This window comes from Strigops habroptila, chromosome 2 (assembly GCF_004027225.2).
Source record: "Strigops habroptila isolate Jane chromosome 2, bStrHab1.2.pri, whole genome shotgun sequence".
NCBI lineage: Eukaryota > Metazoa > Chordata > Aves > Psittaciformes > Psittacidae > Strigops > Strigops habroptila.
This window is the reverse complement of record NC_044278.2, coordinates 24,444,794-24,468,692: the sequence shown is the minus strand read 5'-3', so window position 1 is coordinate 24,468,692 and position 23,899 is coordinate 24,444,794. Positions and strand designations below refer to the sequence as shown.

General features: G+C 35.3%; 1 protein-coding gene across 3 annotated transcripts in view; it reads right to left on the bottom strand.

Moving 5' to 3' along the window:
- The window catches only part of NCAM2 (neural cell adhesion molecule 2), a 283,578-nt gene that overhangs the window by 11,297 nt on the left and 248,382 nt on the right, over positions 1–23,899 (bottom strand). For 2 of the 3 annotated variants that reach the window (XR_003990100.1, XM_030476672.1), the window contains 2 exons: positions 4,848–5,052; positions 339–458 (listed from right to left, as the gene is read on the bottom strand). Coding sequence is in view for 2 of the 3 variants with exons in the window: in XM_030476672.1 (XP_030332532.1) it covers positions 339–458; positions 4,848–5,052 (325 nt within the window). In the remaining variant the exon portion in view is untranslated. Of the gene's footprint in view, positions 1–338; positions 459–4,847; positions 5,053–13,625; positions 19,354–23,899 lie in introns of those variants that run through there. The other variant, XM_030476673.1, reaches the window with a different exon arrangement.

Sequence of the window (23,899 nt, the reverse complement as noted above, 5' to 3'; positions counted from 1 at the left end):
CTGCAGAGCGGTTAATAACTGCTGGGAAGGTGGTAAAGATCAGCTGCACCTGACTAAAAAAATCCTTGTACTCCTGCTCAGCCACCACTGCAGGGTCAGGAGAGCTGGATACTTGTTAACCTCCAAGCAGGTTGTAGTGTAAAGACACTGCAGAACTGCTGCTATAATGGTGTTGCCATCCAAAGGCTGGATAATGCCCAGATGTAGTTGTACACCTGTACACTGCATTGCTGTAGCACACCATTCTGGTGATGCTGTTCATCTCCCTCTCAGAAAGTCTGAAGCCCACTCCACCCTTGCAGCCAGGAGGAGCTTGTGTGATGCTCCAGGCTACTTACTCTGGTTCTGTGAGGGGAGTTGTCTCATTTGGCTCATTTACAGGACTCCCGTCTTCATGGTTGGTAATTCTTTCATCCTCTGTTCTCATTTCCACTATTGGCTCTTTTGATCCATCCTTCCTAAAAATTATTAAAAGAGTCTTAGTCTTATATCATCACATTAACCACATACATTGCATATAACCAATTACCACGATCCTTTCTCTCAAAAGTCGGCAAAGAAAAGGCAGAACTAATTATAAGTGACTAACACCACTGGGACACATTTAACAGCATGTTCCCAATTCCTTGAAGTCTTCAAAGCAGCCTGTATCCATGGTTACTTGCCTAACTCCACAAACATCATGGATTAGCATCTCAAAAGAGCATTTTGTTTATGACTAAATAATCAGACGATGGCTTCTTCACAGCAATACATGTAAACTTTGCTAACCTAGTATAATAAATATAGGACTTGATGCCTAGTTATGCTTGAACTTTTCAGGCAGTATAAAGAGCCTTTATGTTAGTATACACACTGCAGAACTCTATTTTAATGTCCTGAGATTGTGACAATCCCAGCTGCCAAACAGGGTAAAGAGTCCTTGTGTGATAAGAACCTAGCCCCTTCTGCTTGCACTAATAGAAGAAACTGTTTGTTTCTATGTCATATTTCCTCCACTTTAGGAATAAATGCTAGCCTTTCACATGTAAGTAAAAGAATAATTTTTGTGCTAACTGGCCAATGAATTGGAAGATGAAGCAGTATTGTCATTATGCTTTTGTTGATAATAATCAAGGTTTGGCTTGGAAGGGACTTTTAAAGGTCATCTAGTCCAACCTAGGACTGCAATGAGCAGGGACATCTTCAACTAGATCAGGTTGCTCAGAGCTCCATCCAACCTGATTTCCAGGGATGGGGCACCTAACCTCTCTGGGCAACCTGTTCCAGTGTTTCACCATCCTCGTTGTAAAAAAGTTCTTATGCTCAATGTAAATCTATGCTCTTCCACTTTAAAACCATTATCCCTTGTCTTATCTCAACAGGCCCTGATAAAAAGTCTGCTCCATCTTTCTTATAAGCCCCCTTTAGGTACTGGAGGGCTGCCCTAAGGTCTCCCTGGAGCTTTCTCTTCTCCAAGCTGAACAACCCCAGCTCTCTCTGCCTATCTTCACAGGAGAGGTGCTTCAGCCCCCTGATAATTTTTGTGGCCCTCCTCAGGACTTGCTTCAACAGGTCCATGCCCCTCTTGTGCTCAGCCCCAGAGCTGAATGCAGTACTGCAGGTGGACTCTCTTGAGAACAGAGTAGAGGGGGAGAATCACCTCCTTCAAAGCTGTAGGTCATGCTTCCTTTTGATGCAGCCCAGGACACGGTTGCCTTTCTGGGTTGCGAGCGCACGCTGCTGGGTCATGTCCACCTTTTCATTCACCAGTACCCCTGAGTCCTTCTCTGCTCTCAATAATATGGCCATGATATGGAAATAGCTGCTAAGTGCTACAGAAGTATTAATAATATTAGTACTAATTAACTTGCATATAATTTTAGTCTCAAAAGGCAGATCAAAGGATACCGAAGATATATTTGATATTTCTAAATAGACACCTCTTTCCATGTAAGTATTTCATCCCTATTCCTGTCATTAGATCAGGATATTCTGTCATCAGATCAGGAATTGTATCCTGGAACTTCATCAGCTGCAGTCTGGAAATACAGGGTAACTGAGTTACAGATGAATAATCACTTTTATATTTAACAGACTATTATCTGGACCAGTGATATTCTAGAGAGAAGTCAGACTGCTATGTGCCATAGCAAAGACCTAGTTAAATCCTTGTCCAATTCATATCTCACATTCGCATATTGCTTATGAGAAGATAATTGTTAAACAGGCTGTTACAACTATAATAATCCATCTTCTTGGAAAGTAGCTGGAAAACTCTACCGTCCTCTGGGAGGTATCCTCAAGGAAAATCTTTGTAGATTAAAAAAAGTCTGGCACAGATAAATGTGTAGGCAAGAAGTCTAAAAGATTCCAGTTATTAAAAAAAAACCAACACCCCCAAACCCAACCCTGCATGTGCTTATTCACTTCTGCAAGTGAAATTCTACTTTAAGACACACAAATGGTTACAATGCTCATTTCTGTTGATGAGGCACAAAACTGTCATGGTTTCTTCACATCTGTCAAAAGATTACAGGCTGCAGTAGGACTGGTGGAGGGAATGAGAAGTTCAACTTGGTTTGTTTGTACATCTGCAGTTTTACAGACAAACATACATTATTGTATGACCAAAGCTTAAAAGAGACATTATTTGCAAACAGCATTCACATACGACTGAAGTACTGCACAACACTTAAAAATTCCACAGAAGGGGAAATGATCTGTAGGAAATGCATTATGTAATTTTTGTTCCAGGTGTTTGTATGTTACATGCATTGTATCATCTCCATTCATTATATATGGAACATAATTACTAACTATATATATATGTATCCTACAATCAAAATGTAACAAACAACTCTACCATAAACCTACTCAGAAATTAGAATGCAAACTGACATATTTAAAACATGGGAATGTCAGCAGCTTTTAGGCAATAGCAGTTTGCAAGAATTAAGTTCAAATTCTAACTCTTCAAGCCTGTCTTGAAATTTCAGTCTCACAAGTTATTTATGTACATTACAGGCTAAAATAAGAACAGTCCCAAATTTCAAAATAGATTGACTGAAGATCACTCCAACAAGGAAAGAAATATAATTAAATATGGTAGTTGTTCTTGCAAAAGAAGTGTCATGGAGGAATTAACATTAAGTGACCAGCTTTACGCTTTTCTGGGACAGCATGGAATGGCATTTGGGTATGAGATGCAGAGAGCATCTCATAACTTTATACTCATAAGGTATAAACTACTGTCAAGTGACATTTGCAGCTTTAGCTCCCTAAAGTCTTCCCATTCAGGAGGTTATGTACACCAATTTGTACTTGGCCACTTCTTCAATGGAAAATTAAAGCATAAACTGAAGTGCTGTGCTCAATAGGAAAGAACAGCTGAGTCAGAGTCAGAAGCTTCACATCTTGATTCTATTGACCTGCACATGCTGGCTTCACACTACAGAAAAAAATACTTTCTTCTCTTACTGTAAGCTGTGGAGAATTAGGAAACATCTATTTTATGACATAACTTCTATTTAGAAGCATTATTTGACGTAAATACTCTGTGCCTCCTTACATCTGGTTTTGTTCCATGGAGCTGTTTCCAAAGGGTTGAGAACCCAACTAAGAAATGATTACCTAGAAAACACATAGTCTCTTGAATCCCAAAGTCAGAACTAAAACCAGAAAATACATTTACACCTCCATTACCAACAACAAAGAAGCTCGATACAGCTATAAATAATAAGGGCTGCAAAACCTGATCTGCAAGGCCTGACTACTAGGAGAGCTACAGCACACAGGAATTGGACCAGTAAATGTTATTTAAACCACACAAAGATAGCATTCTCACAAATATTACAGTGTATGCCTAAGAAATCTATGAGATGAACATAATGAGGAAATTAAGCACTTCTTAAGTAAAAAAAACCTTTTTTTTTATTTCTTAAGTAAAAAATAAATTTTTTTTTTTTACTTTCTTAAGTAAAAAATTTCTTAAGTAAAAAAAATTTCTAAGTAAAAAAAATGGAACTGCCTAAAATGGGAGACTGTAAGCAATCCTCTTTCTGCTTACCTTTGGAAAACCCTGTAAACTTTGGGTCTTTAAAGCACCATTATTTTATGCAATCAGTACTTGAACCATTTTGCCAGAGATCTCACTATCCACTTTTATAATTTAAGGGAATGTATTTGTACATAAATCATCAGTTCATTTACATTTGTCTGATGAAGTAGCCACTACATGGGTATTTGTGAGAATCAGGATTGTTTATTCCCCACTTATGTTCAGCAATCATTGACTGTTGCTATGAAGAAAATAACTCTCCTGAGCATTTCACCCACATCTAACTCAGCACTCCTGTTTTTAAAAATCAACAATACTTTTTATTCTTAAAGTCTACAGGCAAGAAACAAGATTTTCCATCTGAGAAGAAAAACTCCTTCATGGATTTTCTATAATACTATGTCCTTTACTCCCAGATTTACTGGCACTGCCACAACCATATGCTGAGGTTTTGGGTAACTAGTAGCTCAAAGATGAATTTGTAGAAACGGAGTTACAATGATCTGTTCCTCACGGACCAAAGATGTGCCTATAACTTACTGAATTGCAATTGATTTCCCTTGTGTCAAGCTGCACAAAAATGCCATCTTAAAGCGAGGTATTGTAAATGACTTTTTGTGCCCATTTTTCTTTTAATGCAACATTGGACCACAAACAATCTTATACATTTCAGAGGAACGCTTTTCCACGTAATAGAAACGTTTTATTAATTCCCTTTGCCATGCCACAAAATGGCCATGAAGTTAATATAAGCTGGACAGCTAAATTTGTTTTAATGAAGTTTCCAAAATACGTGATTAATACTCACAAGTAAGCAGCCTTTCCTTCTTCCAGTTCTTTGCTTTTTCCACTTGAACCACCTTTTTTCCCACAGATTCTCCTGGTGATGCACATTAGCAATCCGCATTGTCGTACAAAGAAGCAGGTAACATCAGTCACAACCAGGATTAACAAAAGGGCTGCCACTCCCAGGCCAATGACAGCACCAAGTCCAAGACCATTAAAAAGAGTGTCTTGAAGGTAAGAAAATGAAAATTTATTAATAAAATTTAACCCAAACAACAGCATCTTATGAAGCTTTTAAGCTGTTGGCTAGGAGGCTTTTTTTCTAAACATCCTTTTCTAAAGGATGTTTAGAAAAGAACCATTCAGAAATTAATGGAAATAAACAGTCCTGAAGATTAGGGATGTATACAACCTGATTAAAAAATCACAAAAAATCCCCAACCAAACTTCCATATAATAATTTCCCATTGCCAAAATTCCAATATGGTCACATAGCATAAATAACATTATTTAATAACAAAAAACCATCACATCCTAACATTCCAAGACTGAGAGTATCAGCATGCAGCCTAAGAAAAACATTTTAAATGTTCAAAATAATAGTTGATATAAGCTGTCATTTTTCACTTTTCAAATCAAAGTAATTATCAGGGGTGCTAAGCAGAACTATGAAAGCTTTAAGAGAGTGCCAAAACGGTGTTTATTCTTGTAAAGGTCATTTTTTGAATTAAAATAGAATGAAAAAGTCTTAAAAGAAGTTAATTAAAGCTATTTAATCTGCCAACAGTTGCCCAACAGTTGCACACACTTAGTCTTAAATAAATTAATATGAGGAAAACTATGGATATTATTAAATGATTATAGGGTTAGGACCTCATTCTGTATAGTCTTGTACCTTGAAAATACATTCATACACGTCAAAATAAACATATTCCCCACCTGACCTTGTTTGCTGTGTTTTTATTATGAAAGCTGATGCTTAGCTAATTCTGCTTCATTACAAAGCTCAGAAAAAATACTTTGTTTTGACTCACGGACATTTCCATAACAGACAGTAATGCTATAGACTGTTTTGAATAGTGTGATTCTCAGAACAACTGTCGTGTTTGCGAACTCAGATGACCCTCTTATAGGAGAAGACTTCTATCTGATCAATAAACTGGGCAAAAAAAAAAAAGGTCTCAGTAAAAGTTCATCCACCCAGCTAATTCAAGATCTCAGTCGAGCTTAGAAACCGGCTAGTGACAATTGCCTTGTGTGATTCTATGTTCTGAGCAAACTCTTCAGGGGAATGGAACTGTTTTTTCTGCATGCTGATTGCTTACTTAGTGTTACCATGCCTTGGAGTGATGCATGAGTCAGCAGTGCAGTGGTGCATTTCCATTTGCAGCTGTATCTATACCTGTTGCCAGAATAGGAGCAAGATTTTTCTGATAGGAGATTACTTGAATAATGTTGTAACTAACACCAAAACATAATAAAATGTAACACAACAACTGTTTTAATAGGGCCCCTACTGTCATCTTTCTCTTTTTATTCTTCCGCCTACCTGATACACTGGGGACTGTTTTCAGATTAAGAATATCATTTAAGCTTTCATATGTCTGCTTAATTAACTTTTAAGAAAATGTCTATTTACCCTTTCAAATATAATTTGAAAATTATCTTCCTGAGGACTTCTAAATCAGTACATACTAACAGAAATACATGCTTTGTTAGTCTATGTGATAGAACTCTTAAATGAAAAACTTTTTCCAAAAGAAGGGGAACACTTGACTTCTTAGGTAATTGCTTTCATTGTTTATTATATGGGTTGTATTATTATAGAACTGTTCCTCAGAATGCTATTATGCAGTAAGCCAGAATCCAATGTATCTATTTACATGGATGGATAGGCAGATAAACAGACAGATATTGCTTTAAGTTATGTTCCTTTCTTCAGAAGACTTAAAAAACCACTATATAAATAACAATATTATTTATGGGCTTATGGGTTTAAACTTAAACAGGGGAAGTTCAGGTTAGATATAAGGAAGACGTTCTTTACTGTGGGGGTGGTGAGGCACTGGAACAGGTTGCCCAAGGAAGTGGTAAATACTCTATCCCTGGCAGTGCTCAAGGCCAGGTTGGATGGAGTCTTGGGTGACATGGTCTGGTGTGAGATGTCCCTGCCCATGGCAGGGGGGTTGGAACTAGACAATCTTAAGGTCCTTTCCAACCCTAACCATCCTCTGATTCTATGATTCTAAAAATAATGGCACAGCAATGAAATGATGTATCATTTATGCATATGCCCTGTCAGAAACGTTGGAAGTTAACATCTCACATGAAATAATTTTCTTTCTTGTTTTTAAAATCAACATCCCTATTTAAATATTACAATTTCTGCTACATCTTCCAAAACTTACTTTACCCATACATCCACCCATCTATTTCATGACTTCCTATGTAAACTTCATTTGCGTTTGCTAGTCTGAATTGTCAGGAATATATAGATATTTAATTCAGTTTATTGAAAAGCTCTTACATTTCAACAGATATAATACCAGTAAATTCTAGAGTCCAGTTCTAGAGACCTCACAGAGCCAAGCTTTCCTCTATATCCCTTTTTAACCACTAAACAGAATGTGGAAGAGAAAAAATAGGGTAGTATGATCCATATTTTAAAGGGATTTGGGGTGGCTGTGTTGACGTTGTATTTTTAGGGTGGGGTTTTTTTTTTTCTTTTTTATAATTCAGTGTTAACATACATTTTTCACTTCCAGTATCACTGGAACATTGTGATGTGGCAAGCTTCACACCCCAAATGATTTAGTGACAGAAAAGCCTACACAATATTTTCACTGGCAAGTGAAGGAAATGTTTATAGTAACAATATTGCTGTTTTGTACAACGATATACATATTTATTTGCAATAGTTGCGAGGAAGACTTTGTTTTTAATTTTAATCTTGGTATTGGTGAGACATCTGAGAGCTAATTATTTGAGTACTACATATCTTTCTATCTCTTTATGACTGATAATTTCATCAGCATTCTCCATCCTTACTACTGCCCTATATGTCCCAAGTCCAATTTTTCCTCCTTGCAACCCATTTGTTCATAGAGGTTCCTGTTTCACAGTATTTGAAAGTACGATTTCTTATGATTACCAATACTTTTACAAGATTTCTTTCCTTTATCATCTCCCACACCCCAAAGAGTGACTGAAATGTGGCTGCATCCTGCGGTGGGGTGAGAGGCATTGCTGTCATCAGCCTTCTCACCTGTCTTAAGCTCTTTATGTACTTTCTTCTTCTGAAGACAGGCAGAAATTGGACTGTTTTGTGTTTAAAAAGGATATGCTATGGTTTATTTTTAATATTACTTAAAAAATATACAAATATTTTTTTAAAAGTTCATCTTTGACTTCTGTTCTTAAACTTTGTAGTAGTTTATCTGCTCCTATAGAAGTCAGGTGTAAAACTAATGCCAATAAATACTGAAACAGATTTAGGTCTGTCCTGACCTATGATATCATGATATCATGATATCTATGATATCAAAACTAAGAATTTTTGTCTTAATATCTTATGACATCAATAGAAACACTAATTCTGTGACTGGATGAAAACTGAATGTCATACTACATACAGCTTTTCAACCAACTTTGCAAAACATCTTTGTTATCAAAAAGTTTTCCCCTAAATTGAAGTCAACTTTACAAGTTTTAAAAGATTTTAAATGCTTGTTGTATTATTTGTTTGTTGGTTTGGTTTTTTTACAGTGTTCCAGTATGTACCAAATGGACTCAAAATACTAGTTCTGCTTTGCGCTCTTCAACAATAAAGTATTTATACACTATGTACCTTTTTTTCCCCAGTTGAAAATGCACTTCTTTTAAATCATTAAAAATCAATGTTAAAAAGTGAAAGAATCAGTTATTAATAGTTTTGTGAAAAGGTTTATTGTATACTTTAGTAATCTAATCATAGTGGAGTCTTTTAAAACACTTTGAAAAACAAAAATGTGTAAGTTCTATAGTTACGAATGAGTTTTAATTACACTTTTTCAAAAATATGCCCCATTTAAAATGCCATGCTTTGTGTTATCTAAATGTGGCATAAATAATATAATATACCTTGCCGTGATAATGAAGGAAACTGTCAACTTTAAACAATGTCACTTCATTCTTCCACTTCTTCAAATAAGTGTTTATCAATGAATACTTATGGAAATATACAAAACTTTCAGAAATGCAATAAAAAGAACTGAAGCAAGTTTTTATGAATGTCATGGAAAGTGTTGGCAATTTTCAAGTTCTCGTTTATTGAGTAGGTTGTATTTCTAACTTCTATTACAATAATTGAACATTTTTGCACAAATCGTTATTTGAATGGGAAAGAGCAAGGAAGAGCTTTGGCAAGTAAAAAAGAATCTCCCAGTAAAGAGAACTAACTGGTCCTTCAAATGTAAATTCAGAGTTAATTCCTTTAGGGAGTCTATATTAGATACTCTAAAGGAAAGCAGGTGTAGAGAGAAACATGCCATCTACATATGTACATAGAGTGTACAGTTACACTTTGTACCTGGAAAACTAAAGCTATTGTTTCTGGACAGACAGAAACTTAATATGCAACATTCATATATTTGGCCTGATGTTACATGAATGTAAGACATGAATGATGTGACAGAATTTCTCTGTTCTCTTGCAGTATCACATTGTGTATATTCAACTGCTGATCTAATAAAATAGTAACTGCTTTATATATAGGCTTTATAAGTACTCTGCTTGAGCAGTGGGTTTGGACAATATGACCTCCTGGGGTCCCTTCCAACCTCAACCGTTCAATGATTCTAAGTTTTGTTGAAAAAAAAACCCCAAGCTAGCACTGTTTTGTGCCTTTCTTCCTTTCTCCTCCTCCTTTGAAGGCATGCATTAAAGATGAAAGATGGATGATTCTACATAGCCCTTAACCTTTTACAGTCATTTACATTTGTAAGAAAAAAAGAAGCAACGATAAAACCCACTTTCCTAAGCTCATACAGTAGCACCTGGCAGCTACATTGGAATTGGTGAGAATGAATGTGCAGGGATATTACGCATAAGTTTGTCCTTTCTTTCAGGTCAGTCTGAAGCTAAAGTAGGAACTATTCTCGAGCTAAAGTAGCTGAAAATTATGAGCTAGAGAATGAATTTGGAAATATTTGACTGGGTACTGACAGAAATAAGCATACTCTTGTTTATCATCTTCTTGAATTGCCCTGTTGTATTGAGTCTTAAAAAGATTGTCCGACCATGATGATTATTTCTGCTCTGCCTATGGACATTGTCTTTGATTTTGTATCTGATCTGGAACTTAGAATCAAAGGCGTAGAAGATTTATATACTTATTCAAAACCTCTAAAAAGATAGAAAACATAGATCTTCAAAATTAGTATCCACTGATGAGCGTCCAAACATTCATAATGTAGTACCGAGAAGTTAAACAGCTCTACAAGGTTTTTCTACCAGTTAATATTACAACGGTGGGAGGCCAAAACCATTGCTAGAACAAGCACTGCTAAGCTACAGATCTGAAGAACGGAATAAAAAAGAAGACACACATCCAAACAACTACCATGTAATGATAAAGACAATGGCAAACCCGAAAAGATTTACTGGAAATGTTTCAGAATTCCAGATCGGTAACATGCATCTATAATACAGGTTCAGCCAGTAATAAAAATGTATACAAATACTATGAGGTGGGTGTTGAAGGCAGGGTATTTCAAATATTCAAAGTACAGTTCTTCATTTTAATCATTGCAATTACTCATTAGTTTCCAGATGTTTTGAGATGTTTCCCTTTTTTCATTTTCTTTGGGGATATAAGTACATTCAAATTTGTACATAAGAAGTAGAAATAATTTCTCAATTGATAGCAGCTAAAAAAGTCATTCCTCTTTTATAAATAATTGTCTGGTATTTCATTGACTTTTAATGCTTTACATTTTCTTGTATTGAAAATGGACATACCTAAAATGTGGGACTTGCACAACTTTGCTCACTGCCTCTGAAAGCATCTTCCTCCTTCATTTTCCAACATGAAATGTCTAAGAGGGGTTTAAATGGAGCTGTTATGCTCTCCAGCTCCTTTGCTGTAGCTGGACACCTACCAAATCTTACAAGTTACAGGTACCCAGAGTGAACCCTATCTTAGGTAGCATGTGAAAATAGCATGTACCCAGCTTTTTTTAGTGAGAAGACTATATTAGAAGAGGAAGCATTTCTTACCTTTGTACAAGACCTTCCCATTACTAAGCACTCCTGTTCCTTACTGAGATAAAAACGATGGCAGGCAAAAAGGAGAAAACAACCAATGATCCCTTCCTACTACCCAAATTCGCTCCAATAATTTGGCTGCCACAGCCAAACCTGTGTGAGCTGCTTTCAGCAATTTAAACCAATAAAACTTGGCCCTTGAGCCAGGTAAGTGCCCAGCAGCTACATGTCTACCTTCAAATGAAATAAAAAATCAATACAGTTGCAGCATCAACTTTTAAAAAATTATGATGATTCTATGCAATATTTGCTGGGGGAACATATGATGCAAAAGACCGTGACAGTAAGTACTGTTCTTTTCTATCCCATTCCTTAATACATACAAAAAGATGCTAACAAGCTTATAATCGAAATTAATTTTAATGCTTTTTCTTCCTCAGTGATTTTTCCTTTAACTTTCTGCTAGGACAGATACTACTGAAGGGCACTGTACAAGCATATGAGGATATGTGCTCTGTACTGCATGACTGAGTAATATGTTCTAACAGATATGCTTGACACGCAGCTTTGAAAAATAAAGGGATAGTGTTATTGATCCTGATGTAACTAACTAAATAGAAGATTTCCTCCAACTTCTTTCTACCCATAAATGACACATTTTCATTGTCTACCATCTCCAATGAAATCTGAGCCTGATTGCAGAGCAGTTTCAATTGTTTCACTGGCAGCAAGAGGAGCCATAAAGAAGAAGCTGCATAATATAGACAATAATGCACCGGAGAGGTGGGCATTCACAGTCAGGGGAGTCTGTGGTGCCACCAGGATTATCAATTATAGAGATGTGAGCTACTGAAATGAGCATGCCTAAAATGGTATCTATCAGAAATGCTATGCTTTTCTGATACTTATGTGAATGAGGGAGCTATTTATTATGGCAGAGATCCTCTCGGCAACAAGTTTTCCGAAATTACATTTTTCCTCTAAATTTTATAGGAAAATTCCTATTCCTTTTGTTATGACTTTCTGCGTGCTGAGTAAGTAGGACTTCAGATCTCATTTGCACTAATGGCCCTTTACAGTATTTTTCACATGAAGGTGTCTTAAGGCATAAATGAAATAGCTAGATAAAACAAATGTTGTAAATAGCAGCTTGACAGTTCTTGTCAACAATGCCTTGTCCATGTACACTGAAGAATAAGAAGGAAAGGGAAAGTAGGCTGTATTAGCCAGAAAAAGTGTGGTGGGTTCTGAAAATATTCTTTGGAGTTGTGGTTTACTATTTTTTTCAGCAAAGTTTTTAAAAATTATTCCTGGCATCATCAAACTATCCCTAAGCGGCCTTCCGAAGCAATTCTAAAGTGCCTGAAGAGTTACCAGGTAGCTACTGCCCCTTTTTTCATGCATTTACTCAGTCACTGTGGTAAAGAGTAATTTTTTACCATTGCCGACTTTTACGGGAAGCCCCAAAGAAAAGCGAACAGAAAGATCCCAGCCCTCCTGGGCATTGAGGGGGGGAGGCTGCACAACAACAGCAGCTTTGTGGAGTTTGTGGCTCTGCACACAGGTTTTAGAAGGCCTTGGGGAAATGAGTATGTTTCTGTGTCCCAGTTTCCTCCATTCAAACTGACAGCAGATTTACTGAACATGTCTCTTGGAGAAATTTCTAAGAACCTGTGCAGATTAATTAAGATTGACATGAAGATTGAAAACATACACTTCTGTGTGGTTTCAATGCTGCTATAATATAAAAGGGTAAATTATTTTAACTGTGTTATTTAGGAGAATTCAAAATCATACTGTGAACATTCCACAGAGACCTGAGAAATTTTTGCATCTTTATACTGGATGACAGCTGTAACCAGAGTACCGTAGTCAGGAGACTTGAAAAAAGAGTCAAACTATGTTGGGACTGTATTTGAATTGATAAAATATTTCAGATTTGACAGCACTTCCTTATAGCTCTTTAAGACATATGTAAATGCAAACAGAAGAGTGTTGAGAAGTATTACTTGGGATAATATATTTCAAATGTATAATTATTTTATAGCATTAGCTACAAAAAGGGAAGTTTAATATTATGAGTGCTGCCAGTATATGGTGCATGTTTTTACTTGAAATAGTTGCACTAGTGCAACTGCAAGTCTCAGCAGAGCTGTACTTGCTATAAAAATGTCTGGTACCATTATAGTTCTCCCCAGTATTAAAACATCTGCCTTTTGGGATACAACTGTTTCAAGCAGGAAGATTAAATCAGTATGGATCTAGTGCTCAGGCTGCGTATTTATACAGACATTTCACTACTTGCCCCATTAAAGGAGTAGGATGGCAGCCACCTAATATGAACAAAACTAAGAACTGAGGAATTACTGATTAATTAATGATTTTTTGTTGTTTTTGTGTGGGATTTTTTATATTCATTATTGAAGAAAACACTGGGTTTTACTATTGAAACAAAAATACCAACACAATGTTAAAAAATCTCTTCAGTTACAAAATACTTAATGCAGATAATACCAGAAAACCAGCATTCATCAGTAATAAAGAAAATACAGAGAAATGCTTTAAGTCAGTTTTCTTTATTACAAAAATGAAGACAAAAGTTGCATAAACTAAGATGAACTTTGAACAACAGATGAAAGACTCACAAAGTTACATACATTTCTTGACATTGTGTTTGGAAAGATGCTGAGGAACATTACACTTACACTATGCACACATTCTGCGGGAAGAAAGCAAGAGAGATGACAGCAAATACTGCATGCATGAAAGGAATCAGTGGAGCAAAATGGTAGTGAAACATGAACAAGATGAAGAAAAAATGCCATTGCTTGACAAATTAAAATAAACTACTTTAAACCCAGATATTTTTTTCTTGCCTTTCATACTGCTTTTGAAAACAGAAACTAACAGAAACTGCAGTGCTTGCAATATTTTTCACAGAAGTAGTTTTTTAGTACACTGCATAGGTTTTCAAACATATTCTGTTGGAAACATACACTCAGTAAGGTTTACTTTGCTTGTACTACAGCTCACTTAACAGGTACTATAATTAAAATGATACAAAAAAAAATATTCACTAGAAAATGACTCTACAAATATGTTAAATGTAAAATAAGTATACAGAACTATTAATGAGGATACCATACAACCTAATGGGACTGTGGTGGCAAAAATTACTACTATATGTTTCTCAGAACATATAAAAATGGGTATTCCTACCTCAGTTGCTAGTTGATCTAAGTTATACAAGATGCTAGTTGATCTAGTTCTTGTAAAACATCTAAACTTAACATAGCTCTCAAACATTCAGCTTCCATTCAGCTACTGCTTCTAAATAGGCAAAGTTGTTAGATCCTCTACAATTGATATTTGACACCATTGGCTTTATTAGGATGTTGTCATTGTCATTACAAGGAAAAGGATTTTCCCTGTGAGTTTCCATCACTTATACATTAAGCCTAATAAACGCGTACAAAAGGGAAACTGAAGATTCCTTATATGCCTGGAGAAATGGGATAGATGAAGTATAATGTAGTAGCTCAAATGAGCTCTAGATGTGGCAAACATTTCAATGATGTTTTTACAGATCTCTGAAGTAACATTTGTCTTTATATTGTTCAAACTACTTCCTAAAAGGGGGTTTTTTGATTTTTCCCCTAAAAATCATGAGCAATTAGAAGTCATCAACATACTGGACAATGGGTAGAAGACTGGAGACTATTAGCACAATCAAAAATTGTGCTAATAGTCTAATAATAATAATAGTGCTAATTGTGCTAATATCGGTCTCCATTACATCTTTTTAAAAAAATAAAATTGTTTTGTTAGGCTTAATTAGTTAACTTTACATTTGTATACACATGTGAGTGGAGCTATTACATTTAGTGAATAAGGTTTGCATGCTGGAAAGATAATGCATGGTAGGGCCCAGGAATTTCACTAAGTGTTGGTCATGCGGTTACTTATTAAACCACTATATCTGTTCATCTTTTAAGTATCTATTTTTCATATGCACATCATATTTTTTATGTCAATCCTTGGTCTTATACTTCCATTACAAAACTAAATGGAATGTGATTTTGTTGCTTGGTATGAGTATGTTTTGTATACCACCTAAAAGCACATAGATATATTTTATTTCTGGGCAATCTTCTTCCTATTTATCTAGACAGTAATTTATATTCTAATATCCTTACTTTAAGAAATTATCACATTTTAATTGTATTACGTAAATAATTTGATTCATGAATAATTTGTAAATATTAGGAAGCTGTTAAAACTCCAGAAACAAGAAAAACAACAAGTAAAATCTGATTAGGACAGAAGCCAGCCTTAGACTCAAAATGTTGTAAATCAAAAGATTTAAAAAATACTGTTCTTTTGAGATATACTGCTATATCACAGAATGATCATTACCCTTTTTAAGCTTCTGTGACACCAATTTGGATTTAAGGCATAAGTTCAGCACAGAATAATTTAGGACTTCAGGCTTACAGACAGTTGAATATTAGCATTTCAAAATATGTGACAATTTTGAAAAACTGGTAACATTTTACACTGTCAATCATTAGACCTAAAATCCCTTTTAAAATTACTACATTTAAATGAACAAATTTACTTATCTAATATTTAAGTACTAATGACAGCAGAATATTAAATTCAATTTGTGAAGACATTCATCATTTTAATACAGTTTAAACTACAATTTTAAAGCTGTTCAGTCTATACCTACCAATTACAATTTAATTTGTAAATGTCTCTTTTCACTTCTTCCTCATTCTGGTCTGTAGGGAGACAAGATATTAAAATTTTCTGTATCTTCCTACAGATTGTACAAGATATTGTAAAATAATTCTGCTCTCATTGTTTTTAAAGGTAGAATTATGAAAAAATCATAAAGAGAAATACAAACAAAACTGTATTAGTTAGTTATCTCAGGAGATACACGACAACTTAAGGGCATTATTCTCTTCCTCATTACAGAGGTTTTGGGACATTGCCCAGAACTGCCAGGCTCTGCTGTCACAGATTCCCTGTAATACTGGTTTAAGTCATCCTCTCTGGACTTTGCTGGGAAGACTAGGGCCAAAAGAAAAGGACCATATTCAAAGTACCTGATAACCTCAAAATGCATAATGCAGAGGAATATAAATTGGAGCAGACCTATAATTTCTCTCATTTAACAGGGGAGCTGTACGTAGTTTCCAGTTGAAGCTACTATCAGTTGGAAAAACTGGTAAGTGATCCAAATTTGTCTCTATCCCACTGGCACTGTGACACTGAGGATAAAAGCCAACTTGCCATTTATAATGCATATTTAGCTTCTAAGATTTCTCAAGGCTTTTCATTAGCTCCTTCACAATTTATTTGGGGAGCTTACAGTCGATCACTCTCTGTGCCCTAATTCCTATCTTGTCTTTGTATATGCTTATCTGCAATGTTAGAATGATTGCTAAGATAATAAATTTATAACTGGTAAAGAGTACTCCAAACGTCTAACCAGAGTAGGAAAATGATTTAAAAATTTTCACTTTTCTACTTTTACACGTACCTCTAGTAGTTTCCTGTCTTGCTTTATTAAAAAAATAAGAACTTTTTTTAACAGTATATGACAGGTAAAATATGTAAGAAAATGTTTAGTATAGCTGCTTTCGGGTTTCAAATTTTAGGAGATTTGGAAAATGCTTCAAAATAATGATATACCAGAATCAGACTGTTTGTGCAACCCTAATGAGACCCTACTTTATGCTTCATTCTATGAGACCATCTAAGTTTTACTCAAAATCTTTTAATCTAGTGGCAGGTGCTCACTAGTTATGATTGTATGTGCAATTTGGTTTTCTCTATTCAGAACAGCAGTCTATCTCTCTCTGTTGTGTCCACAAGAGAAAATTGTTTCCTTGTATGCATCCAGTCCCTGTTTTACAATGGGATTGGAATGCAGAAGGGACGTGATTGCAGACAACTGCCTCTCAAAAGAATTTGCTGCTTCCCTGGTCCAACAAGGGGCCTTGGTGTTTATGCATCGCTGTAGTCCTGCAAACTGAGAAAGAGCTCCCGGCAGCAGATGGTGGTGTGCTTATGCTGAAGCACATTCTGTGGAGATCAAACTATTTGTTGTTGACCAGTTGTGAACTGAGATTTTCAGAGGTTTCTAATGAGGCGAGACTTAGGCAGGGCTCTTTTTTATTTTTAATTTTTTTTCTTTGGGAATGCAAGCAGCATCTACTTACTATACATATGCAAAATGTTAGTTCTCTGATCATAAGTAGAGATGTACTTGCAGGTTTTTTGTTACCGCAGGAAAATAACAGCAATAGTGACAACAAGAAACATTTTCACTATCTGGATTTTAGAAATGGTTACAAAAAACTGAAGCCTCTCGCAAAAGTTCCAGCCTAAGGTGATTCTTCCCCCCCAAGAAAATTTAGCATAAGCAATAGCACTTGTCTCAATTGAAAATGTGTTCTCACACCTGGAAGTTTTTGAGAACTGTTACGTGCAGCCAGCAATTTCAAATCCTCAGTTTTACAGTTAAAGAGAAAAGTATCATTAAAAAAGATACCTTAATGTTAAGATCCCTGTCCTTCATTAATTATTATCTGTAGGTTCAATAAGCACGTAAGCATTAAACAAATAGGTTTTGTTGTAAGAATAACACTTATTAAACTAAATAAAAGTCAATGCATATATTGACATTGTTGGTGCATGGAAAAATAGTTTTCACAAGACTGACTCTGACTGTGGGAAGCCAAAGTTTTGACTCTTAAAAAATTGGAATAGAAATTCTATTTCTTCACCATACTATGGCCAGGCACATGTAAATTTAATTAATTTAAATTTAATGGCACAGCATTAGGTTAAAGTCATAAAACATAGTGGCAAGGGCTGCAGATGAAATAGTGGCCCCACTGAACAGAGTGAGGGATTTTCTACAGAACACAATGAAGCCATTTAGAATGGAATTTGTTTGAATTTCAGCTGCTTCATTATACTATGTATGTAAATTTTTTACAAAAGTATTTCTGTCAATAAATTAAGTCTTCACATTTACACACACGCATTCTGAAGGCATCTTACTTGTGGTATAGGCCAGTTTTATAACATGATTGTTACTTGTTTTAGATGATAAGTGGGTTTATTAATGATGTTTTAAAGATTTCCAAGAATAAACTGAAACTGGCAAAACTGACCATAATCACTATTTCTAAGAAATAAGAATATAGTTTACATGGGCAAAGATAAATAAAAACTTAAATTTGACCAACTGATTTCAAATTTATAAGATAACAATATTAAATTCCAGAAGAAATTAACTATAAGGGGAGAAATAGACATGTACAGTTAATTTACGATCTTTGTTTAGTAACAATTTGAAGTGTAGAGTTTTTAAGCCATTCTTTTAACGTGTAAAATAAGGAAAACTACTTTTCCCATTCTTTACTAAAGGTCAAAATTGAGTCCCCTAGAGCTTCAAGTCCAACAAATGCCATGAAATGGAATGTGGCACCACTACAGTCACAAGAAGTGCATTTGGTGGGCAGTGACTTATTTTATATGCAGAGGCATGGCTGGTGAGAGACACAGAAAAAGTATATGAAACTAAGTACTATGAACTAAAGCAATTAATAAATTATATATTAGGAAATAAATGTTTGTTAAAATTCCCTAGAAACTATAACATATGCTTATATTAAGCATAAAGTTTTAAGTACATCATGGAAGGAGCTAATATAAATACAACTCTGTGAAAATGATTAATACGGAATAAAATTGCTCTCATGAAAGCCCAGTTGATGGTGTATCTGGAAAAACACGCAACTCACAATGGTAAGGTCAACGCATAGACTTCTTATATTCAAAATACAGTTGAGAAAATATAATCAAATCACATTGATCAAATTCAGTAAGCCACATGCTCCAAGTTCTGTCAGACTGAACAGCCAACTATCACCTGTTGAATTTGTCACAGAACTTAGAGTTTTCTAAAAAGCCAGATAAAGAATTTTGCATGCACAGATTGACATTATTACACTATTTAGGATCTTAGCTAGGAATGAAAACTCTCGAATAGCTATCGAAAAGTATAATCTTTTATGCAGATCTGTGTTTATTTTCCTGTAAATGCAAAATCAAGAGAGAAAGGAAGAAAACATATTGCTTGCCTTATCAACAGTATCAAAACATGCACCAGAAACATATGACTACAATGAAAGAGAAACCAGCAGCATTCAGCTGCAGGGACTGGCCTCCATTTTCACGTCTAGTAGCTTCACAGCATCTATCTGTGTAGATAAGAATCGTTACAGAAAATCAAGAGTGTGAAAAAGAAGTAAATTTGAGATAGAAGTTAAAAAGTTGACACAAACATGAAAAACGAAGCATCAAAAGGAATAAAGTTACAATGAGAAAGAAAAAAGAGAAAAGTAATTAATTTAATATTTACATTGTGGCAAAGACAATCACTTGAAAGACATTATTCTAATAGAAACATCAAATGATTAAATTTTGCATGAAATGGTAACCATTTAAGTGCTCTGGACAAATCTGGATAATAAAGTACTCAAACTGTAGAAAAGGTGTACCTTAATACTGGCAACATGTTGTCCTTTGCAGCAGCTGAAGTGCTAAACTCTTTGGTCTAACTTTAAAACAATTTATTTAAGCATTTAATCTGAAGCATGAGACCAACTCTCTTGTTTCACCTTGAGATTCAAAACTAGTCAGCCAAGCCCAACCTCAGTACAATCTTTTGTGCATCCTTCATGCTGTAGGTACCTGGAACTCGGGAAACTACAATGCAACATCTATCAGAAAAGGTGACTATTTGAAGCAACAACAAACACCAGCCCATGGGCTGAAAGAAGAAACTGTAAAAAAAGTCAGTAATTACATAAAAAGAAGGTTCCCATCATGCATGGAGATAAAGAGAGAAACTTGTTTAGTTGTTTCTTCTTCCTAATAAGTTTACCTTGTTCCTGAAATATAATAGGAGTCCAGAATGGACCACTGTCAAAACTGGTATCAGTAATATGGACATAAGTCCACTTGAAGCATGAATGACCAATGCAATTAGCACAAGCAACTGGCTATTTAGATATTGACTTTAACACTAGGGTAGGAACAAAACACAGTTGCTTTTCAGAACTTGCAACTTCTTAGACATTAAAGTCCTCACAGTATGTCTGGATGCAATCCAGTGCAATATATGAAGTTTATATATTTTTTTTCTACTAATATTTTTATTTCAAGTTCACTTTTTGGCAGATAATAGAGTCAGGTTTATGCAACATAATATATGTTTAAACATCTTCATCCTTTTGATCGAATATTATCTTTTTTTTTTGTCAGCTACAGTGACACAGATAGTGACTAATATCAGTGTTAGGCTACTGTTTCAAAAGACACTACAAAAGAAATTGAAATATAGAAAATCTTGTGTAGCATGAACAATAACCTTGGTTACATCTTGATTTACCCACTTTAAAAAGTGAACTTTACTAAATTGTAATGGACGTAGATGAAAACTGTTAAGCTCCCCATTTTTCATTTAAACAGTATTATATTGGTTCCTTATTGTAACTATTCAAGCTTTAAAAGAATTTATTTAAAGTTAAAATCAGTGTAGCGGACGGTTTGTGACATCTTAGCACAAATATATTGGAATATGCCTCTTATTCCAGAGAGCTCACAGTCTGAAGAGAAAGGCAAGTGGTAGATAAATCATTATCTCCTGCCACAAATACACAATCAAGATGCAGAATTTAAGTGCTACCCAAAAAATCAAAGGATTTTTAGGTTTTAAGATTTGAATCTTCCAGGGTTTTTTGCAATGCACCTCAAATATAGCTTAAATCACAGAATCGTTGTTTTGTGAACATGTTCAGGCAGGAAACTTGCCTTTGGGACATGGATGCATTATCCTCTTAAAACATGAATGTTCCTCTTCTTGCACAAATATACATCTCAATGTAGGTAACTATTAAGTTGTAAAGACAGTAATATAAAAAGACTAAGAGCGATTATCGACTTTACCCCACTCTCACACATATTTCTAATGTGGTGTTCTCAGTGATACACATTTTAAAAGAAATTATGATTGCTTAAGATGTTCAAAATTCACAAGCATTTCTTTTCATTAAGACTTAAATAGTTTGGTTCTTATATTCCTAGCAAAAAAACCCCAAACTTTGACACACTGAACTTCCAGAGTTATTTGAATAACAGTTTAAAAATATTTTTAGAGACTAAATATAACAATTCATCTTTTAAGTGGCATTTTGGGTTTTCTTTAATTATAAAGCAATATAATGCTAGCAATTACTTAAAATAAATAGTCTAGGCAAGTAAGAGTACCCTACTTGTAAAGTGGGGCCTAGCACTTCAGTATTTCAACATCTGTGAGGATTTTATTTTTTCTCATAGCATCAGAAAAGATAAGCAAACTTAAATTCACAAGGTAAAAAGTAATAAAAAAAAATTGCTTTTCAAGCATAAGTTCTGGGAATGCAGAGTAGTTCTTTGACAATTATATGTTTTTTCTAGCATTCTACTGTATTTCTAGTATTCAACAGTAGTTAATTCTTGTGTCAGCTGTACTGTAAGAACTGCGTTTTATAAAAAATAATATTTATTTTTTTGCCTATGAAGATCTCTCTGATGATATTGATCTTTATCTCTCTCTTTTTTCTGAGAGTTCTATTATTTTTTGTTAGCGACTTCTATCCCTTTTCATGTGAAAACTGCCTTTGCAGGGAATGGAACAAACACAGCTGTTTTCAGCCTACAGCAAGAATATGCCCTGTCACTTACAACAATGCTCATCTCCAGGATTTGATGAGAAATGGCTCTCACTCAGCAAATTCCAGTACTGGATTGCAAAACAAAAGCAAATAGGCTTTTGTGGGGGCTGTCATCTTCCTGAAGTTTGGGATATGAAGTTTTGGATATTAACTTATCTGACTGGTGGGATTCCTACCAACTCCTATTCGCAAAGCATGACATCACAAAGACACATTTAATCTCTCTCTTCAGAACTTCAGAAAATAAAATAAAATAAATTATTCTTCCAATACAGGAGTACATGTTGAAGAATTTGCTTCACATTTCTAGCTCAGGATTATGATCTGAACAAAAGTCAGACAAAAGTCTTCATTTTCAAGTTCTGATTTTGGAATAACAATATCCTTTAGCCTATGAGAAAATACTGCAGGTAACTTCACAAGGATAATGCTGCAGAGCTCTTCCTTGCCTTGGGAATATGATCAGAGCTACAAGGAGACTAACATCCTCAAAGCTTTCCTTTTTGACTACTGCATTTTGTTCTTCATTTTAGATTTAACTAAAAACCTAACTGGTCAAAGCTATAGAGATAGACTAAGGAATCCTGTAAAGCACAAAACTGTTCAAAAGAGGTACTCATTATGGTCTTTGAATTTCTGATCCTTGGAATGCAAATTTTGCCTTTGGAAATATCTTCAAAATCCTTCTGTGCTTTTCTTTTTTTTCTTGGTTTAAATTTATTGTTGCTATTCAAGCTGGTGCAAGGATCAAGGAGCAGAAAGTTACAACTATTTTTTCTGAAATTATTTTGATTGTTAAAAGTGTGTAAATTTCTAATATAATATTTTCCTTACTGAGCTACGAAGAATTTTACTTCTATTCTCAGATACCTATTTTAAAAAGGTTTACAGGAATGTATTATTTTTGAAGCCTCTGTTCTCTGGCAAATTTAGTGAAATTGTCAACTGCATTCAAAAGTTACCAGAAGGCACAAATTGATGGATGTTTGTACAAGTATACATATGCACATACATGGACAGGCAGTGTGGTCACAAGCCATAGGCTGAAAATCAGGACAAAATGTTATTCCTGAAGAATCTGTATATAATATAATTCTACAGTCTTCTTCTGGAGATTTAAACAGGTAATTTGAAAGCCACAAGTAATGACTTTTAGTCCTAGCTCAGGTAGCTACTGAGTCCTAGCTCAGCCTTTTTCTATGGAAATAAAACTGCAAAAGAAGCTCACTACAAGTCACCACAGTTCTCCTACTTTAACTTCTTATGATGCAACACAACTTTTCCTAGAACTAAGTACCAAAAGCCAACTGCTGAAATTCCCCCACAGCTAACTCCTCCTCGAAACGTGGCCCTTTTCCAAAATAACACACTGTACCTAAAAAGGTCTTCTCTTCACCTGAGCTGGATGACTGCATAAGCAGACTGTGAGGTGGAACTGAAAAGTGGCTGAAAGGCTGGGCCCAGAGGGTGCTGATCAATGCTTTTAAATCTAGTTGGAGTCCAGTGACCCCAGAGGTCAATACGGGGTGCAGTTCAACACCATCAGTGATATGGATGATCTTGCAGAGGCGCCGATGGTGCAAATTTGCTGATGACAGAAATCTCACAGGAGTGGCTGATACACCAGGTGGTTGTGCTGCCATCCAGAGAGACCTCGACAGGCGAGAGAAATGGGCTGACAGGAACCTTATGAAATTCAACAAGTGCAATATGCTGCTCCTGAGGAGGAACAACCCTTGCCACCAGTATATGGCTGGGGGCCACTTAGCTGGAAAACAGCTCTGCAGAAAAGGTATCGAGTTGAACACAAGCCAGCTATGTGCTCCTGCAGCAAAGAAAGCTAATGGTAATGACAGCTGAGGCCTTGGCTGTGCAAGCACACTTTTATGTGATACCCTGACCTTGAGGCTTGGCTGTAATCAGGTAAAATCTAATTTCAAACAGATCTGAAATTACTTGAAATCTAAGAAAGGTGCTTCAAAAGACACTAGAACTATTCAGATTGAAATTTTATTCATAGTTATGGTAG